This window comes from Amblyomma americanum, chromosome 1 (genome assembly GCF_052857255.1).
Source record: "Amblyomma americanum isolate KBUSLIRL-KWMA chromosome 1, ASM5285725v1, whole genome shotgun sequence".
Classification (NCBI taxonomy): domain Eukaryota; kingdom Metazoa; phylum Arthropoda; class Arachnida; order Ixodida; family Ixodidae; genus Amblyomma; species Amblyomma americanum.
Genome location: NC_135497.1, coordinates 446,223,438 through 446,242,724, shown reverse-complemented (window position 1 = coordinate 446,242,724; position 19,287 = coordinate 446,223,438). Strand labels below are relative to the sequence as shown.

General features: G+C 46.3%; 1 protein-coding gene across 4 annotated transcripts in view; it reads right to left on the bottom strand.

Annotated features, from left to right (window-relative positions):
- Positions 1–537: 537 nt before the first annotated feature.
- Positions 538–19,287, bottom strand: part of O-fut1 (O-fucosyltransferase 1) — a 48,257-nt gene continuing 29,507 nt past the window's right edge. The window contains exons 7-10 of one of the 4 annotated variants that reach the window (XR_013311624.1): positions 18,343–18,444; positions 7,190–7,425; positions 4,034–4,104; positions 538–3,924 (exon numbers count right to left, since the gene is read on the bottom strand). Coding sequence is in view for 3 of the 4 variants with exons in the window: in XM_077650581.1 (XP_077506707.1) it covers positions 7,210–7,425; positions 18,343–18,444 (318 nt within the window). In the remaining variant the exon portion in view is untranslated. Of the gene's footprint in view, positions 4,105–7,189; positions 7,426–13,434; positions 13,569–18,342; positions 18,445–19,287 lie in introns of those variants that run through there. The other 3 variants (XM_077650581.1, XM_077650585.1, XM_077650582.1) reach the window with 3 other exon arrangements.

Genomic DNA, 19,287 nt, shown 5'->3' with positions numbered 1-19,287 from the left:
GCCGACCAAATTCCACTCTGGTTTGACATGCCCAGTAAGAGGACCGTGTCCAGGAAATGGGAGAGCAAGGTTCGCCTGCTGACCTCAGGCAACACGCAAAGCCGTTTCATGGTCATGCTGTGCTGCACTGAAGATGGGCACAAGCTACCGCCCTTTCTTCTGTTCAAGAGGAAAACGATGCCGACCAGAGAAAATTTTCTGCCTAAAGTTGTCGTGCGGGTAAATGAAAAGGGTTTTTTAATGACAAAACTACGGCCACAGGGTGAGGCAGTGTTGACTTATATTAAGGCAAACTTTTTTTTTGCCTACGGTGGTGGGGGGTCGACTTATGATCAGCAATATATGGTACGGACACTCATGTTACAATACACACACATTTGCAACCAATGAGTTCTAGTCACAGGGCATGCTGCAACTGCAGCCTCCCTAGGACTAGTGACAGTATCAATGCATGCCATTCAACAAAGTGCATACCATGTCTTCAGTCTCTAAAAAGCAGTCAAATAGGTCACTGTGATCTATGAGGCACACCTTGGAAGAGAAGAAAGAACAAGCGGATTGTGCAAAAGTAAGGAAGTTAGACTGATTCCCCTTTGCTCAGTCGACTACTTCCAAACTGTTAATTCGAGCAATTTTTGGAACACCTGAAAATGTATGTTGGAGCACTTTGGAGCAATTGTGCTCTCGTCTCTCAAGGTTGCTTGCTCATTACGCACCCATTTTTGAAACAGCTTGTTATACTGAGAAGAAACTGACTACTGGCTGCCAGCTAACTGTCTCAAGAAAACCCCTTGTCGAGGTACCCTGGAATCGATCCTTGTTGAAGCGCATTACATACATTTTTACCAGGCAAAATACTGCAATTCCGAGGCTTGCCTAAGTATCCATAATGCATTTGTCCTCACTAAAACCATACTCTCATGCAGCATTTCCATGTAGCAGGGACAGCAAGGCACGAATCAGCACACAGGGTGCTTTTAAGCCCATATGCTATGCATTAACGACACAAGCCCAATATATGTCAACATCAGAGTTGCCACACAAGACACTTTCAATAGACTGCATTGCAGGAAATACCACTCATGAAAGGGATGTTACTAGTTCACCCTTGACGATACTGGTCACCCAGGCAGCCATTCAGTACATTAAAACTTAAAGAATTCTTCATACGTTCAAGATCACAGTTCAGTCAAAAATTTTTGGCCGTCTGAAAATTTACCAAGCTAATTTCACTGGATTATTCAAGCAACCTGCACGTCCTTGACCACATACTTTGCAGGCTTCGGTCATGGCTTACAAGACTCCTGACTAGGCATGTGTGAATATTCAATAATTTTGAATATTTGGTCGAATAGTGAAGTATTTGTCTCGAGCGAATAATGGTTCTAGAACTCACGTTGCATGGTTTTCAGCGTACTTCCTCCAAGATGGCACCATGGCACATGCGCAACCAAAGCCCCAACTTTGCACCGCGTGCCTGCGCTCCCGTGCGTATGCCGGAGCCAGACTGCATGCTCGCGGCAACAGATGCGAGCAGGAGGAAGCGCGGCGCCCAAATCTGTACCCTCCAGGTGTCTGCAGCTGCGCTACCTGCGATGTGCACACGCCGTAACTGGCATGCAGGTGTGCATCAATAGAGAGGTTTAGCATAGCACGATCCGTTTCCACGCACCACCAGTGTGTCTGTGCTGATTGGTCCTGACCAGGCAGGCATGCAAATAGCTGGCTCCCCACAGAAGCGGATCGAGCTAGCTATGATTAATCTCTCTAATCGGAGAACAAGCTGCTCCCTTGGCTTCTGCGGAACGAGTCCAAGCTGACTGCAGCTGCAGCAGCCGCTCTTCTCCGTGTAACATTCACAAAACAATGGCGCGAGCACGACCCAGCACGAGACATGGGTGCCCCTTTCCGACGTCTGACGCAGGGTGGTGCTGGGCGAGCGGTGTGCACACCGCTTAAAAGCAACAGTTGTGTTATGGCCCAATCGCAACTGACAGCAGCAGGAGGCCCCACATTTACCTCTCACACAGCACAGATACGTTGGCAGCACATGTAGGTCGCCTCCCTGGCTCCCCCAATTTCCGATGGCTTTCACAAAGTCGACACAGCTTCAATAAGTGCGGCAAAGCTTCGATGCATTGTCAGTTTTTTTTGTAGCGGTCTACATTACTGTAGCATTTCGAGCCTTCAACATGGCGCCGCCACCACTGCCACGTGGCTGGTCACGCGGTGCGGAGCACCTGCCGGCGGCGCGGCGCCATGGCTGGTCACTTGGTTCGTCTTGGTCACGTGGTGCGGAGCAGCTGCTGCTGCCAGCAGCGCGGCGCGGTGCCGAAACCAAGCCGCCACAGCTGTGCGCATGCGCGGTGTCAAGTGGGACAAAGATGAAGAAGGAACGCCCAGAGAAACGGAGCGGCGAAAGACTGACTTTGCTATTCAACTGAGCAAGTTCCACTCGGCCAGCAGTAGCTATCGTGTCACTCCAGGTTTAACCACAGCTAAACCACCACCAATTTTTTTTGTGCAATGGCCTAGTGTGTGTAAAAAAAATACATGATTGTGAAAATGCTTATTGTACCGTTCAACCTTTTTTTGTGCGCCAGAAGTAATCGAAATTTTAACTTAGAAATTATTCGAAAAATATTAGTATACAAATTGAACCAAAAAAAAAAAAAAACACTATTCACACATGCCTACTCCTGACACAGGCTAAAGCTGTGCCAGTGTAAAGTTATCGCTCACCTCAAAGTAAACTAATTCGAAGGCTTCCGGAGGTAACCACATTTTTCAATCCAATTTTTACCGAAGAAACCGAGTGGCCAGTACGTTGCTGACCAGGTAATACGTACATACGTTGACTTTGGTTGTGGCCTCGGAGACTCCCAACACATACGAATGCTGCACCAATTCTGTGCTCATCTTTTGGTGGAGTGGACCCAAAGTTACCTGCAAGTTTTACTGGACCAGTGATTCGGTTACTCCACAAAAAATTTCTCAGCACACGTCATTGATTGAAAGCAGACCTGAAGGTGTGCCTAACTAGAAAGCTAAGAACTAAGAATTTCATGTGCTCAAAAGCACAGCACTTTAAGCAATGAGCTGTATACCTGGTGTCACATGAACGGCACCAAGTGGGCGAGCTGTGCCAACAAGCAGCGTCAGGCTTTGCCAATAACAGAGTTACATTGAGAGAGGTGCACAAATATGCTTCACCGGCATTAAAACTGCTGCAACCGAAACTCTAGCGCCCACGATGAGTACGCCCAAACTCCTGCTAGAGCAGCTAAACATTCATCAACCACATCAGTGCCGAGTGCAGCGGTGGCAGCTCCAAAGTGCTGTGCATGTGTTAAAAATTTACTGCTTGCTTTTGCCATTTTACTTCTACTTTGGACAATTTGAAGGCTTGCGAAAATCAAATATTTCTCTCTGTCCAATCTTTTCGCCAATGCATTTTTAAAATTGCTGCACACAACGGTGAATGCAAGTGCAGCAAGTGGCGCGAGGTGCATCCCCACACCTCTAGACCTGTTTAGATGCCTAACATCATCTTTATCACTGCCTAAGGCCGTGATTTAAGTGCATACTGCCACAATCTCGGTTACTCTTATCAGATCAGGATCACGTGGCAAATCTTGTTTCATGCAGAAGTGGAAGCACTGTTTCCTGCTCACCCACTAGCATGCCATTCCCTTTGTGTTGTGACCCTCTCTCATGTGCCCCCACAACAGTTGCAAAACACAGGTTTTGGCCACAAGCAACATGCAGTCCAGAAGCCTACAGGATTCAAACCCCTGAACGCTTCTGTGTCAGGTGCGAAACATTTTGGCTTAGGCAAAATGAGGTCACAAATGTCCACGCTTACTTCAGTACACTACACAGGGTCTTGTGTTGCAATATGACATTGGGACCCTCCCAGAGGCACTGTGGTGAGAAAAACACACACACAACAGGGCTGGAAACTGCCGCACTGAAATGCCGCCATCACAGTCCAGGGGGCCAAAACAGATGCTGGTGAAAGTGGGCCACAAACCTCTGGTGAGCGAGTAGCTGACTTGGACTGCTTCTCGGTACACACCACATCACAGTGAAGTCCTCCAGCACCTGGAAACAAAGTTCAGCCACAGCAACTTATGTAACTACCTACATTGAAAACTAATCGTTAGTTTCACCTTACTGGTGATCAGTATGGTGGAGCAATCTGTTGAAACATATTGTGACAAAGGGCTGTGCAATGCAGCCAACTTTTTGTGCAGAAAAATTGCTGTTAATGTTCCTGAAGGGTAACCTATCAGCCGAGCTTAACTGCTTGCTTCCATTAAGTACTTCCCTTCCGTGTCTCTTTAAGGCCAGAAAACATGGCAAACACCGTGAAAACATGTACTATCAGCGAGAAATGAAGCGCAAACATGACAATTAAGCCACGGACAGCAAAATGAGAGCCTCTTAGCCAAGGGAACCTCAATACTAGCTCATGCTACCTTAACTTCGAAAGCTCGAAGACTCTTCTCCACAAGTGTTAATCAACCTCGCTTGTAGTTCTTCTTCAGGAGCCAATACATTGGTATTTTTGTGTTGCCACTTCAGTTTTCTTGTTCGCGTTTCATTCGTTGCTGATAGTACTTGGCCAACATATACATGTGAACACATTGCAAAAACGGGCTCCAAATTGTTAGATGCAACACTCCACATGCTTCTGCAATTAGCTAGATCAGCAGTTCTCAACCCTCAGGCAAATCCACTGGCTTTCAGAAGATGCTGAGGAACCTGTGCGACTTGGCTCTCATTCTTCCGTGCGTGACACGCAGGCAAAACTGAGCATGGAAATGCAACACCCCTCAAGAAATACCCAAAGTCAGTTATGTACAGATGGATGACTGTGTAGTGAAAAAGTCTTCTGAGAGCACTTACACTATGGTCAAGTAAACAGTGGCTAAAGGAAAGGGGGAAATTGAGGCATGCATAGAGTTAGGCCTCAAGGAACTAAACAAAGTACTCCAAGCAACTCAAGGGTCCTGAAAACTCAGTTTGAGGACCCCTGAGCTAGAATTACAATAAGAGCAACTATGCTATGCTGTGTGAATTTGCTGACCACAAAAATGACACTTCTTCTCAGCTTGCCAACCTTCCTGTTTTCCTCAGAGGCCTATGAGGACAAAAGTGTCACAAAGAAGGGGTATGCACTGGTGACAAACTCTTATCGCACATGACGGGCATGACTGTGTGAATACTGCACCCCCCGCAGGACTAAGGGTATGACCTGACAACAAGAGCTGCGCGAATATTAATACTTTTTAATATAGTCGCTGACCAATTTTTCGGACTCGGCAGGACCTGGAAAATGGTCCTAACAACCAAACAGTTCGAAAAATCTGTGAACTTAAAAAAAAAGAGTCCTTCTGCAGAAAACAGGTCCACATTCCGCTAGCAAGCGATATTAGACTTTATCTGAGCCACAGTCATGCTTTCGTCATGTCCGCATCACCTCACGTCACAATGGAGTCACTCTATGTCATGATATCAGACAGTGCGCCATGGCCGCAGGTCATGGCGCGAATGAATGCACGCACTGCGCAAAGCAAGAACAGACTGCTTCCATGGGCAATGACGCTCACAAAGATCGAGAGAGGGATTCCCTGGAAAGACGCGAGTGGCAGCGAGCGCCTACAAATGCACGACCCCCTCTCCCTTCACCTCCCCAGCACCGTGGGCTGCGGCGTCCAAGCCACAGTGGATGCTGCAGCTGTCCCGTTTTCAACGCGATCGCGCACTTTGTAGGCTATCTTGATGACAACAATGAGCATGTTATTACCTTAAATGGCCACAATGATGAAAAAATAGCCAAGCCTACCCAAGCCGTCCCGCCCGACTGACTCGATTTAAATTCAAGACGGCGCCTTTCACAACGGCAGAGAACCGGTTGGTTGCGACAGTGATGCTTGCTTGCGTCTATATTAAGCCGAAAAATCAAATTTTCGGCTCAAAAACTATCTCCACAGTATTGCTGGCAACCATTCCGAAAAACCGAACTTCTGGACTCCACAGAGTCTGAAATTTCGGTCGTGAAAATGTACCACGTTCCTATGAGGTGCGTGACGGTTCCTCAGCGAGGTTCGAAATATCGCGCAAGTCTGAATTACTGGAGACAGAAAAATCGGTTGGTTACTGTATGAATCAAATACGAAAATGAAGAAAAAATGACTTAACATTTTTAAAAAATTTTAAAAAGCAAGTGTTGCCATCCTTACTTTCTTAAAATGGTGTATGGTCTTGTTACAATATTAAATGGGCACAATTCCACACAGTAGCAGCAAATTTCTCTTACCAACTGCCCCCACCCCACAGTGCTCATTGCAGCCAAATGAGAGAATGAGAGCCAATATGTTGCCAGCAGGAGCAGTGCCTCCATCCTTAAAAGCGGTGCTGGCCCATCGAGGCCGAGGCGCTTAATGTTTTCCCACCCACGAGCACGAAGCGGCAGTGGCGGCTCTTGATGGCTGTCAACGAACTTCTTTCATGCAAAGCCTAGCACTACCACAATTGATGATGATGATGGATTTTTATGGCGCAAGGGCATCTATGGCCAAAGAGCGCCATGGCACAAGGTATTTTTCAAATTCTCAAGGTGGGCAATTGATGGCAATTGGCCATATGAGGAAAGTGCAAGTTCCTATATGCTACAAGCGCGAGGTCATGCATGTCAAGCTAGTGAGGGCTCTTAGAAACACATTTTTGACCGCAAGTTCAGGGAAGCAGGAAAATCCATGATTTTCCGATATTTATTCGATACTTAGAATGGGATCTGCATGGTACAACTCAAATTGAACAGCAGATTCTATTTAAAAGTTATTCCAAATTTTTTAATATTTCCATACCCCTACACTCTGTGACATTGTTGTCAAAGGAGTATGCAGCCGTCATTTGAAGCGCTGGCTTTGGTTTCGGTTCTGTTCTCACCAGAGATTTTAAATTCCCTTTTGGCACAACTGGCGCAGCAATTCCGCCACTGCACACACATGCACACAAGAGCACAACATTTACCGTGACAAGTTAGGCTATTGCAGCAGCCTTCTAAGCTCAGCAAGGCTGCCCCAACCAGCAATGCCACCGCAGTTGCTGTCAGGGGTTTACGTCATGTCATGGGCTCTCATATCTGGCACACCCACACTCCTGCACAAGCACAACAAACCTTTTTTGCTTGCCAAGCCATCATAGTTCTTGGTGGATGCGCTCACTGGCACTCATGCCTCCGTCCCCAGCCAGGGGCTGGAAAGCCCAGAACGAAGAAGGCAGGCCATGGACGTCACGGTGCCGCTTCACAAAGGCCGTGAAGGATGACACGCAGTTGCCAACAAAGTGGTTGGCCAGGCCAAGGATGGCCAGGTCCACGTGTGGGTCACTCGGCTCACGTTGCACAGCCACTGCCTGCACGCGCACAAAGGATCACCAGGTGATGTCTTGGGGCTATGAGGAATTAGAGGAATTGTTCTTGTTGGTTTCACTATTTATTCGAGCATTGTCTGGAATAAACCTTCAGTTGTGAGTAGCGCTCCTCTTTGTTTGTCTCGGTTGTCCTCGTTTTTCCGCGCCAACTTCTTCAGTATGAATTAGAGCACTGCATTCAGAGGCCTGAGACTCCAAGCCCAAGCACGGCCCTCGCCCGCAGCTGAAGAGGTCGACTGCAGGGGTGAGCGAAGCTTAGAATAGTTTTTTAACAGTACTTCCAATTCAATTCAACTGGCACCATACCCTCTGTGCTCACTATTTGAACCTTCTAAACATTTAGAGATTAGTAATTTTTTGTTAATATACTCCCAGCTAAGCATCGCGACATTCCCACACAACAGCATCTTACACTTGTCACACGAGATGACTAGCTTTCGTAGTGAGAGATACGCTACGCCAGCTTTTCGAGCCTTCAGCATGGCACCCCTCGAGCTCAGTGGCGGTGCCATGGCCTTGGTCACGTGGTGCGGAGCAGCTGCGGCGAAACCGAGCTGCAACAGCTGTCAAGTGGGGGGACAGAAGTGGAGAGGGAGGAGAGAGTGAATCCACGTCCAGGGACGAAGATGAAGAAGGAACGCCCAGCGAAACGCAGCGGCGAAGACTGACTTCGCAATTCGACTGAGTGAGTTCCACTCGGCCAGCTGTAGCTATCGCGTCACTCCAGGTCTAATCAGAGCTAAACCGCAGCCATTTTTTTTTCCTTATAAAATCAACTGCAGCACGCGGTAAGGCTAGGCCTTGCATAAAATCAATGCACTGATAGCCATCAAGAGATGCCACTGCGCACTTGCAGGTAAGAAAACAAAGTGCAGTACCATGTGACACGACAGCCAGTCTAGCCATGACGTGGTCGACAACTGGCTGTGAACCTGACTGGCAGCAATCCTCTCACTAAGCTAAGAGACGCAGCGCGCAGGGAAGCGGCCCGGCTTGTGGAGGATAGCAGAATAAGGGACAAAGCTGCGGCCCATCTGCGCTGCTGCAGCGACCGCTTTGATCCTTCTCAATTTTCAACAATTAGAATCTTGAAACTGCATATCTTAGGCCACAGAGCCCACAAAAAAATGTACGACAGAAACGTAGGGCTCGAAGCCAGCCCATGCAACCACACTCCATACAGCGCAGCGCACACGCTGGGGCACCTAACACCCATAACAGTGTGTTTTAGTTGTCGCACCTTCGCAGTTTACGCAGTGTGTGGGTAGCTGGGGACCATCACGAGGCTCAGAGTCCGGAGAAACCAATAGCGAGGACTAAGCGCGCTACGTGTCGTTTTGAACGCTGCGTTTCGCACAGCATTCCAAAAACAGCGCTTTGTCTTCGGGCTCCACAAGGGAGAGCAGGAGGATCGTCCCACTCGCGTTGCAGCTCAGGTTACTGCTCTTTTGTCCGTTTCGCGAGCAGAGTTGTTTCATTTCGCCAGCAGTGACTTACTGCCTCGCCATCAATCGACTGCTCACACCGCTCCTCCAGTAAAGAGGTATCTAGTCTCCTTGCAATGCTTCATGACAGCACTCGGTAAACTCATTTGTCATGTGAGCAGCATGTCAAACTGTGCTATTAGACTTTTTTTTCACTGCTAGCAACTATTATTAAAAAACTGTACACAAGGTATTAGTCTGCAAAAAAAGTTCACTGCTATAACTACTACACGATTCCTGCTTCTTTCAAATTACTTAATGTCTGGTAGGCCTTTTCCCGCCTATGCTTACTTCATACATTTTATCATAACACAAGATCACGACACTCTCTATTAACCGCCCCCACAACGAACGATCTCCCAGCACAGTCACGGTAACCCGATAGCACGCATCGGTGGCCACACATCTGCTTAACACACCTCATTGTTTGCCAAAGCAATAGCCCTCTGGAATTCACTGCCTAACTGCATCGCTTCATGCACTGATCACAAAACATTCCGCGAGAAAATAAAAATTCATCTCGCATAGACTTCGATCGCTTCTGCGCACTTTGTAGCAAATATTATTTAACCTGCCTCCCAAGAGTGATGTATCTTCTGCCGTTGAACTCTGACATGGTTAGCACTTGTTATGTGTGTTTGTACGTTTTTCTGTTTGTTATGGATGTTCACATCGGCTTTCGTCGCTGCATACCAATACGCCCCCCTCCCCCCTTATGTAATGCCTTCGGGCCTTTAAGGAAACAATAAAAAATGAAATTAAATGAAATAACAAATTATGCTAATGATGGGTGAAAACAAAATCTGTTTGCAACATCTCTGTTTCTCAAGCTCTAGTTAATTGCTCACTGTGTGCAAGCAAGCAGACTTCCAACTACCTAAACAAATAAGTGGCCAGCAAAGGCGTTAAAATCGCAATAACACTTGAAAAAAAAAAAACTGGCTTGGTAAACGCAACCAAAGAGGTGAGCTGGGTTTGCCAGCACGGCTTTTTGAACAGTAATATTGTCTATGAGTAGCTCCAAATTTCTGAGAATCAAATGAAAAGCGTTGCATACATGTTGCAATAAACTACTTTGCGTTACCTCTAGATTTTTAGTCACTCATTTTTTATTGTTTGCAATTTCTAAATATTAAAACGTTCTCAGAGCAGTAGCAATGACATTTATTTTTGTTAATTTTATTTGGGATTGATGTTTTGCTTCCAGCCTCAGGCAGGCGTACCAAAGCATGCTCCTGGATTGATGGGAGGATAAAAGGAAATCTAGAAAGGAGGATGCGCACAATTAACTGTGTCATAAGGTTCGTGGCCCGTGCAGGGGAGCATCTTACTGCATACCCTTGGCATACAAATGAAGCTGTGTATGCTGCAATAGCAAGGTGGTAAAAAAATCGTAAATTAGTTTGATATAGCCAAAATTCGTAATATAAAATTTCGCTAGAAACTCATGCTGGAGAAGCAAAATTTAGTCAGCGAAAGAATGGCAACTGGGAGAGACCTTTTCTGTAGTTCTAGCCCTGCTTCGAAGCTGCTCGCTACGATTGCGGAGGCAGCAAAAATCAAGCGGCAAATGCCAGTTAGGTTGGCTTCTGCGAACAGCACTGCAGCACGTGGCAAAGGAAGGCCAAATGCCAGCCAGGGTGGTGTCCTTGCATTACAGTGGTGTCGTGTGAAAAATCGGGACGCCAGGACCAAAGCTTTTGCCGTTTCCATCACCTCCGCTCCGTGACAGTAGGCATGAGCAGAGGATGGCTGCTGGAAAGCAGCAACAACAGACTGTGTCGCTAGCTTTGTTCGATTCAGATGTGGTTCTCTGCACCGCCGGCACCGGTTCACGGTGCGCTGCACCAAAGCCCTCGATTCACAGCACCCCTGCACCACTGTCTGCGATTGATTTGCGCGCAGCCGTGGTGTCCGCGCAGGAGGTGCAGGAAAATTGTGCACATGCAGACAGCTTTGAGCAGACGACGCGCAGACGACGCTACCATTCTCGTAAGTATTGAAGGTGAATTGAGGGAGGTCTTCGCTGTCGTCAACGCGTCCTATGTCATTTTGCAAGAAAATGACGCTGAAATATATGCGACAGCGGGTAACTTTCTGTGTTTTTTGTTGTACCTGCTACTTGTAACAGATAGCTAATTAAGCCGTCCGTGTGCGTGCGATTTCACACAAAACATTTTTTTTTTCAGATGGCGCAACAATGGTGTGTGAGCTGTTGGAAAAATACGGGCAGGGCGAATCGCGGGCGTGTTTTGCCGGCGCCGGTACCTCTGCCTGCTGCGCTAGCCAGATGCTGCTGGTTCGCCACTGCCTGTACATTAATTCTGCTGCGGCTACGGGGATTCCGGGGCTCACGCAAAGCAGCGAGGTAGCTTTTAAAGTGTTTATAAAGAGCTAAATGAGCAAGGCGGGCTCTCGACGGTAATTTGTGGGCGCCCCACTACAGGCGACGGTAAGTATGCAGGGCCTTGAAGCGCGCCGAAAGTTCTTCGAACGACTCTAGATAGTCTGAAGAGCCTCATGAATTCAAAATTGAAGTAGCAATTGCAACCACGCTTTTACAGTACTTCGGAATTCGGCTGCAATCGGTCCAAACAAGTGAGTTGCGGCAAAGGACAGCACGGAGTCGGTTTCCTGGTATTCACTGTCGCAAGAGTAGAACTACTCCATAACAAGGAACTATGTGATGTCCCGGTCGTCGACCATGGCCAACTCCATGGACGACGTAAGTCTTCCATGGACGACGCAAGTCTCGTTATGCACGAAAGCGACCGCACACAAAAAACACACGCAAAAAGTGCACCACTGAACGCCTCCACGGCGAGCAGACGACAAGAGCTGCCTGCACGTGCTCGGTTGATAATTGTCGCACATAAGGTGCGGTGCTGCTGATGCGCTGCACCTGCACCACAGAACTGGTTCTGCACTGTGCTGGCACCAGCGACACTTTTTCAGAACTGGTGCCGTGAACCAGCTCTGAATCGAATAAAGCTGCTGGTTCAGGGGCACCATCGACGGGTGCGCAAGGTGCGAACGGGCACCGACCACCTGCCTACCAGCTGTTCTCACCTATCTTCTGTGGCGCTGTTGGCAAATGTGAGATTAAGTGTGAACTGTGGCGCGAATGCTTGCCGCACACCACCAGCCACCCATGTAGCGAGGCAAAGCCCGCCGCCTGCCATCCAAGCAGCCATAGCTTAGCACTTGGCAGTTCAGATATATCCATTTTATGGCAAACGGTGTTCAATATATAAAGTAAGAAATGCATGTGTTTGCTAAAAATATTTAGGAACAGTTCAATATAGCCAATGATTCGCAATATTCGTGTTCACTGTAACGAGGTTTTACTGCATGTTAATTTGTTAAACGGCTGCTCGCACCTTGCAATGCATTTCTTTGGTCGTTGCTGTGAGCTACGGTTTGATAAAACAACTAGTAAAACCTCATTACTACGAACATCAGATTAACGAAATTTTCACATTTACGAATTTTTTTAAAATCCCCGCCAAAATGCCTATATTTTAAATGTAAAAAACTTTCACTACTACGAATTTCAAATTACCGAATATTTCAGAATAACGTATGTAATTTAATCTTGCAATCATCGCAAGACGGTTCGTTATTGCGAAGTTCCGTCAAAGTTTCGTACCAAATCCCTGAAGCTGACGCCTATCATCATCATCCGAAGCAGCAGCTATGCGCTGGGGAACCCGTTGCAACGGATACAGCCCCAGCGGCATCGGCATCAACGCTAGTGTCGCCATAGAGCTACTACTACCAACACTAGAGCGAAAGCGGCGGCAGCACTCCCATGTAAACACTCTCCACTTTTTTTATAACCGTGTACGACAGCCATCTTGTTACTCCGCTCATGGTTACCTGCATGGTCCAGGCGACCTAGACCAGGTTTAACGGCAGTTTGCAGCGTACTAACCTGGCAACCTCACAACTTCCCCCAGCATGGCCGCACGCTTCGTAGTGCGCTTCAAAAAGTTGTACGAGGAATGGTGCTGCGCCTTGCTTACGTACTGTGTTGAATTCCTTTCTAGTTCATGCGCAAAATGTTCGCGATGGTGCGCGCACGAAGATGCTTCCAGGTGGTGGCGAATCTTGTGCCGCTCATTACGTATGATTTGTGTTTGTGTGAGCCGAGATCAACAAGGATAGTTGGCGAGGTTCAGCAAGGTTTGTTTTGATGTACGGGGTATTGTAAAACATGCATGCCCCATGCCTTTTAGCGTAACCTGGAGTCCCTTTAGTAAATTGTGCACCATCGCCACCTCCTGTCTTCTCCGGCGGTCAGATCTCGTTGGTGTTCCATACAAGAGACGAGGCAGAAGGGAAACGACACCCGCGCGGAGTGCAGCGCATGCCTTCTCTACCGCTGCCTGTTAAGATGCGAATTCTGTTTGAATACAACGGAAGATCTGTAACAGACTCCGTTCCGAAAGGTTTAATCTGCTCGCAACGAAGCACCAAAGCGTACATACATGGAAGAACTTTATGCAAGAGACATGTGGGATAAGTCGCACTCGGAGAGCACTAACAGAGCATTGTGCAAGGTGATGATAGTAAAGAGAAACGTTGGAATGCGGTTTGCTTGCGTACAGCTTTGGAAATATTAAAAATTCAGGCCATATTCTGTAAAACAAAAAAATTGACAATCAGTGTATCTGCACAGTTACAAGAATGTGAGATTATTATGCAACCTGCCACTGCAAAGTTACAGCTGGTTTCATAGTTGACAGTCATTTAACTTCAGCAGTTATGTTTGTGAATGCCTGCTTTTTATTTCTGCCATAAATTCACTGATGTTACTGTTGTACACACTAGACAAATGAAAGTATCATAGCTTGTAAATAATGTCTCAGTCATACACAATATAGCATTGAATACTTTGCAAATCTTTTCACACACTCAAAGAATGCACATGAAAAAAAAATAGAAACAGTACCAAGACCTCTGCTCTTATTTGTTGAACACCTAATAGGGCAGCCTTGATGCAGTACTAAGGGGAACTTGGAAAAAAACACATTTTCAACATAGTATCAATACAGTGATTTTGCATGAACAATGTTCGAATAAATGTTCGATGTCACTCTTCATGATACTTGTTATCTATAGCAGGACTGTGCATCTGGTGCAGATCCCTTCAGAAATAGCATCCCTCATAGCCTGTGCCACTCTGGGATGTTAAACCCCACAAAACCAAAAAAAATAGAGCCTTCAGAAATGCACATGAGCGTCTGTGTAAAAGCTGAAATGTGCAACTGCTTTGCATTTAGATTTTTTTAACGCGAATAAATGTTTGAGTACCTGCTGAGCACTTCAGTGATCTTAGCTTCGGAAACATTTTCTGCACTGAACATTGCACTGGTGAAGAGTTGTTGCCTTACACATATAAGGTGTGTTTTAAGGAACTTCAACAAAAGGATTCTTATTTCTTCTACTACAATCAACAGACATATTTACCTTGCGTGCCATGCATCATTGCCATTTATCTGACATAAGGCGCGACAAGAGATCTTTGCAAGGTAATGGAACGCAGTCCTGAATTTTACACTGCGATACTACTTTATAAACATGCACATTGGCCAGGTTCATTCCTACAATGCACTGGTGAAGCTACCCCACTACTGTCGCTGTATCAACAATTGTTGAATGCCAAATTTTGATAATATAAAATCAGGAGTATTTAAGAGAATATGCAATGCGGTTAGTTGGAACAGCTGGTACTCTGTATTTTGTAATAAATTTTCGGCGTGTGTAAGACCCCCAGGTACCAAAATTATTGAAGAATCCTCTTCTGCAGCGTGCTGCATAACCCAAGTGCGACTTTGGCTTGTAAAAATTTATTATTAGTTTATTCCTGTTTCCTTCATTCCTTGCTTTGCACTAGATAATTGTCATTAAGTTGCGGTGCAGACAAAGGGAGATAATCGAGGGGCTCATTATGACATACACACTGACAGTTCACTAACTTTGGATTCCTTCATGTATATGTCGTTAAGTTGATTAGTGCAATTGGAAATGGTTGTTATTGATGCTGAAACAAGATTGCTTTGTAAGCAGTGCTCTAACATATGCCCCTCTTGCCTTCTCTGTTATCCTTCTAGCCTCCTCTCTCAGTCTGAGTGTCACATATATTTCTTCAAAACGAACTTGATCACTCCAATTACATGTGCTGGGCTCTGTTTGTAATGTTCTACTTCATTCAAGCTCTGCTCATGTCGGTGGCAGAACTGCTGGAAGGACTGTATGGCCAAGCGGTCAACGTTTTTGTGCCCTTGCTCATCACTGCAGCGGAAAATCTAAAAAAAAAACACGCGACAGTGCCGTTATGAATTTTTCAGAGAAGAACAGTACTCACACATGAAGCACGATGGCGGCATTCTGCGGACACTCTGTGCACGAGCGAGACAATCGCGACGCGCGGAGCCACAGCGCGCTGCGTGCTTACGGCATCTACTGAGCAACTGACAGGCAAGCGTGTATAATCGGACGGTTTTGTTCTCTGTATTATATTGTTTGTTATCTGTGTTCTTACGCTTTTGAGCGAAGGCGGACTTACTCGCCCGGCCGACTGCTATGGTAGTTTCGGGTGTCGCTCTGAACGCTGCCGACGGGTCCAGAGTCCAGATTCTTGTGTGCGATCGATCGACCGCCGTGCGCGCAAGAGATACGATCGGCCAACATGCGCACGGGAAACGACTTGCGTGTGCAGCGCTTTCCCGGCACCGAATCAGACATCCAAAACCAACACCAGCAGTGAAAGCAACGTTCGTGCGAAAGACTGCGAACCGAGCGGCGGGAGTGAATGAGTCCAAAGTGCGAAGAGTGGCTTGAACGCACGGTCGAAAAAGAGTGAGGCAGCTCTCAGTGGACAATGCAAGCGAGTGCCTTGAGCAGACACATGAGGTGGAGAGGTGTGTAATGCAGAACGTATTGGGCGTATGAAACTGCCGTATCTTAATTCTGTCCTGCAGTCTACGCCGTAAGTAGTAATAAACTAGCATACGTTGGTAACCTACAGCTGCTAGAGCAGACGAAACGAAAACGAAACTTCCCCAAGTTTTCTTGAACACGTTTGCATATTTCAAATTTTCAAACAACAAGAAGAGTTTGGCGTAATGCTCAAACATCTTCTTGGATGTTTAAAGTTTTAGAGGTCTATTTTTTAATGTGTTCTGTGTAGCTATATTGAAAATATTCGCTTAATTTTCAGTAGCGCAAACAACTAATAAGTACCGGCAACTATGGGAGTATCAAGATGGCGCTGCCCGAGTGTATGACAACCTCCTCACCGCGCTTTACCCCCCTGAGTGTCGCGTTGAATGAATATAGGCTAGGTGGCGCAAGCTGCCGCCCGATACAAAGGGTAAGGCCATTATCATCCATCCAGCATGTGGTCGCATACTGCGCCGTAGTCTTAAGCCTATTCAGCGCAGTGTCACCACGTCGACAGCGAACGGTAGGATCTGCAAAGTTATCGGCGCTGTGATTGTGTTGTGCATTAGCTTTGCTGACAATGAGTTCTCCTGGCCCCCGCATTAAAAAGAAGCGATGCCAGTTTTCGCTTAAAGAAAAAGCGGACATTCTGTTGCAGCTGAATGCTGGAAAAAAGCAAGTGGACTTGTGCAGGGAGCTTGACATCACACAGTCAACAAATACAACGATGCTCAAAGATCGGGACAAGATCATAAAACTACATCGAGAGTCGCTCCCTCAAGAAAACGTCTGTGGCTGGGCAACTACCGTGGACAGCGACTTTCGAATTATGTGGACAGCGACAGCGTGGCAGCTACATCCGCGGAGCTCACCACCGAAGACATCGTGAATCAAGTGCATGAGCAAGAAGAATGTAGACGATGCTGACACTGGATCAGCGCACGAAGAGGAAGAGATTGCTTCCGGCTCGGATGTCCTAGTCTTTCTAGAAAAGACCCGATCATTCCTCGGGCGCTGCAAAGATGTCCCCGATGACGTGCACAGGAAGGTCGAGGATGTGGAGGCGTTCGTCCTGCAGCGCTTGTCGTCTACTCGCCAGAAGAAGATAACAGACTTCTTCAAGCAATAAATTGTAGTTAAACTGTGCCCAGCGTTATCGTTTATTATTTACTTACCAATACATAAATCTGCTGCAAAGGTACGTAATTTTAGTTCTTGTGATGCACTACTGACATGAAAATAAAGGTTTTTCAGTACTACGATATTTCAAAATAACGAATTACATTCGGCGGTCCCGTGAAGTTCGTTGTAACGAGATTCTACTGTACTTTGTTCCCACAGCATACAGCTATGCTAAATGTAATATATTTAAGGAAATATGATCCAGGACAAAAAATTTTTTGTTAATACTTGTGCCAGGTGGCTACAATTTCACAGTTAAGAGATCTTTGTCAGTTCATTTTAAATCATTTGCCAAAATTCGCCTATCCTGCTTGGCTGAATTTTTGCAAGTCATGCATTTGAAATATATGTATGCTTTTGTGCATGCAAGGCTAACAACCAGGCAGACCTCTCCTGTATTCATTAAAGTCTCTCCTCCCTCTCCCCCTCTCTCTATCTGTTAGTATACAGACGCGGCAGCTCTGAGAAATCTCATTTTGCTCACTAGCTCACCATGATTCCTTTTATGCAATGAGAGAAAGCTTGACATGTATAAAATTTCTGAATTTTTCATAAATTAATACTCTTTAGAATGTCTCTTTATGATAGGACTACAATGGTTGTAGGAAATTTGACCCCCATTTCCTGCCACAAATTGCAATAGGAACAGTGTAGCTGACTTCTGCGCAAAGTAAAGCATATCCATATCAAATTTCACTGTGATGCAATAACAACAACTGCAATAATGGCATGCACAAGCACTGAAGTTGCATGAAAATGGTAAATGAAGAAAAATGTGCCCCAAGTGATTTAAAGGGACAGTGGTGATGCAGTTTCTGGGGACAGGAAGAAAAGACAGAAACTGTCTGAAACAAGATGGCTTCCTACACCTGCATGCAGCACTGCAATGGCAAGAAACGCCGCTACCTGTTGTCATTTGCTGCCGTTGTAAAATTGGCTCAATTGTGCTTGTTTTTTCAATCACTTGGCATGTTTGAATTGCAGGTTCTAGTAATTTTACGTCTATATTCGGTATCGCTGGATATAAAAGAGAAAGGCTTGCACAAAATAAAACAAGCACAAACCAAAAATGTGATTTTTCAACAAGAAACGTTTTTTTCACCCACGTGTACCCTTAAGTTTGCTGGCCCCAGTAGACAGTCTGCGCAAATAAAGCTGCAGTCGTTGCTTTAAAAAGCAGTGCACCTTGACTGCACGAGGCGAACTGACTGGCACATGATAGTCTCTGTTGCTTATGAGCCACAAGGCTCCACGTAATTAACTTTCAATGTTATAACATGCTCACCTGCAGAGGCTCAAGGGCACGGTTTAGTTGGTCAAGCATAGCGTCATTATCTGTGGCCACAAACACCGAGTGTGCTCGCAAAGCTCGAACAACACGCACAACCTGCAATAAGAGGAATCAAGGACACCGTCACGCATGATTCAGGAGCAGACACTGCTATGCCTCACTGCAATCCCCCAGTGTTCAGAACCCACACTCTGACCGCAGCAGTACAGTCTCCTAGGAACAAAAGTTGTGCATAAAATGCGAGCATCAACTAAACTGAACCAAACGACATGTCTGCTACACCTCGTGTTGAGACAGCCGAAGGGGGGACAAATTTTACTCTGCAGGCATGTGGGTTTCCATGAATCAGTCATGCGTAGTCTTATTGAAAATGCTGAAAACGTAGCACTCAAATGCAGCCTAGTCAAAGCCCATACATACAGAGTGCACAACTTTTGCTTCCATTACGCAGTACAGTACACTACACATATGAACAGATCTTATGCAGAAGTGGGTGAGCATATGGCCACCAGGTGGCCCCAGGTACCACCAAAAGACAAGGAGGCCAATACAATACATAGGAGGCCATGACAATATACAATTAAACCTGAATATAACAAACCTCCGTACTGCAAATTCCTCGATATTTCGAAGTTCCTCAATTCCCCAATGCTGCCTGCCATTGAAGCACGTCTATTTGAGACCTATATGTAACGAAGGTGTTGTGGCGGTTGACCTTGATATAATGAACTCACTACGCTGACTATCTGTTAGTTTGTACAGTTACAAAATTTGGCAGAAAAGTTTCGCAACGATAAAGCACAAACTGACATGAAAGGTATGTCGACGATCACAATGAACGACCGCAGTTGACAACGCGCTGTGCTTCAGTGCCGTCAGCGCATCTTCACCGCTTTCACTTTTGGAAAGTCATACCACGTGGCACTAAACAGTTCATTC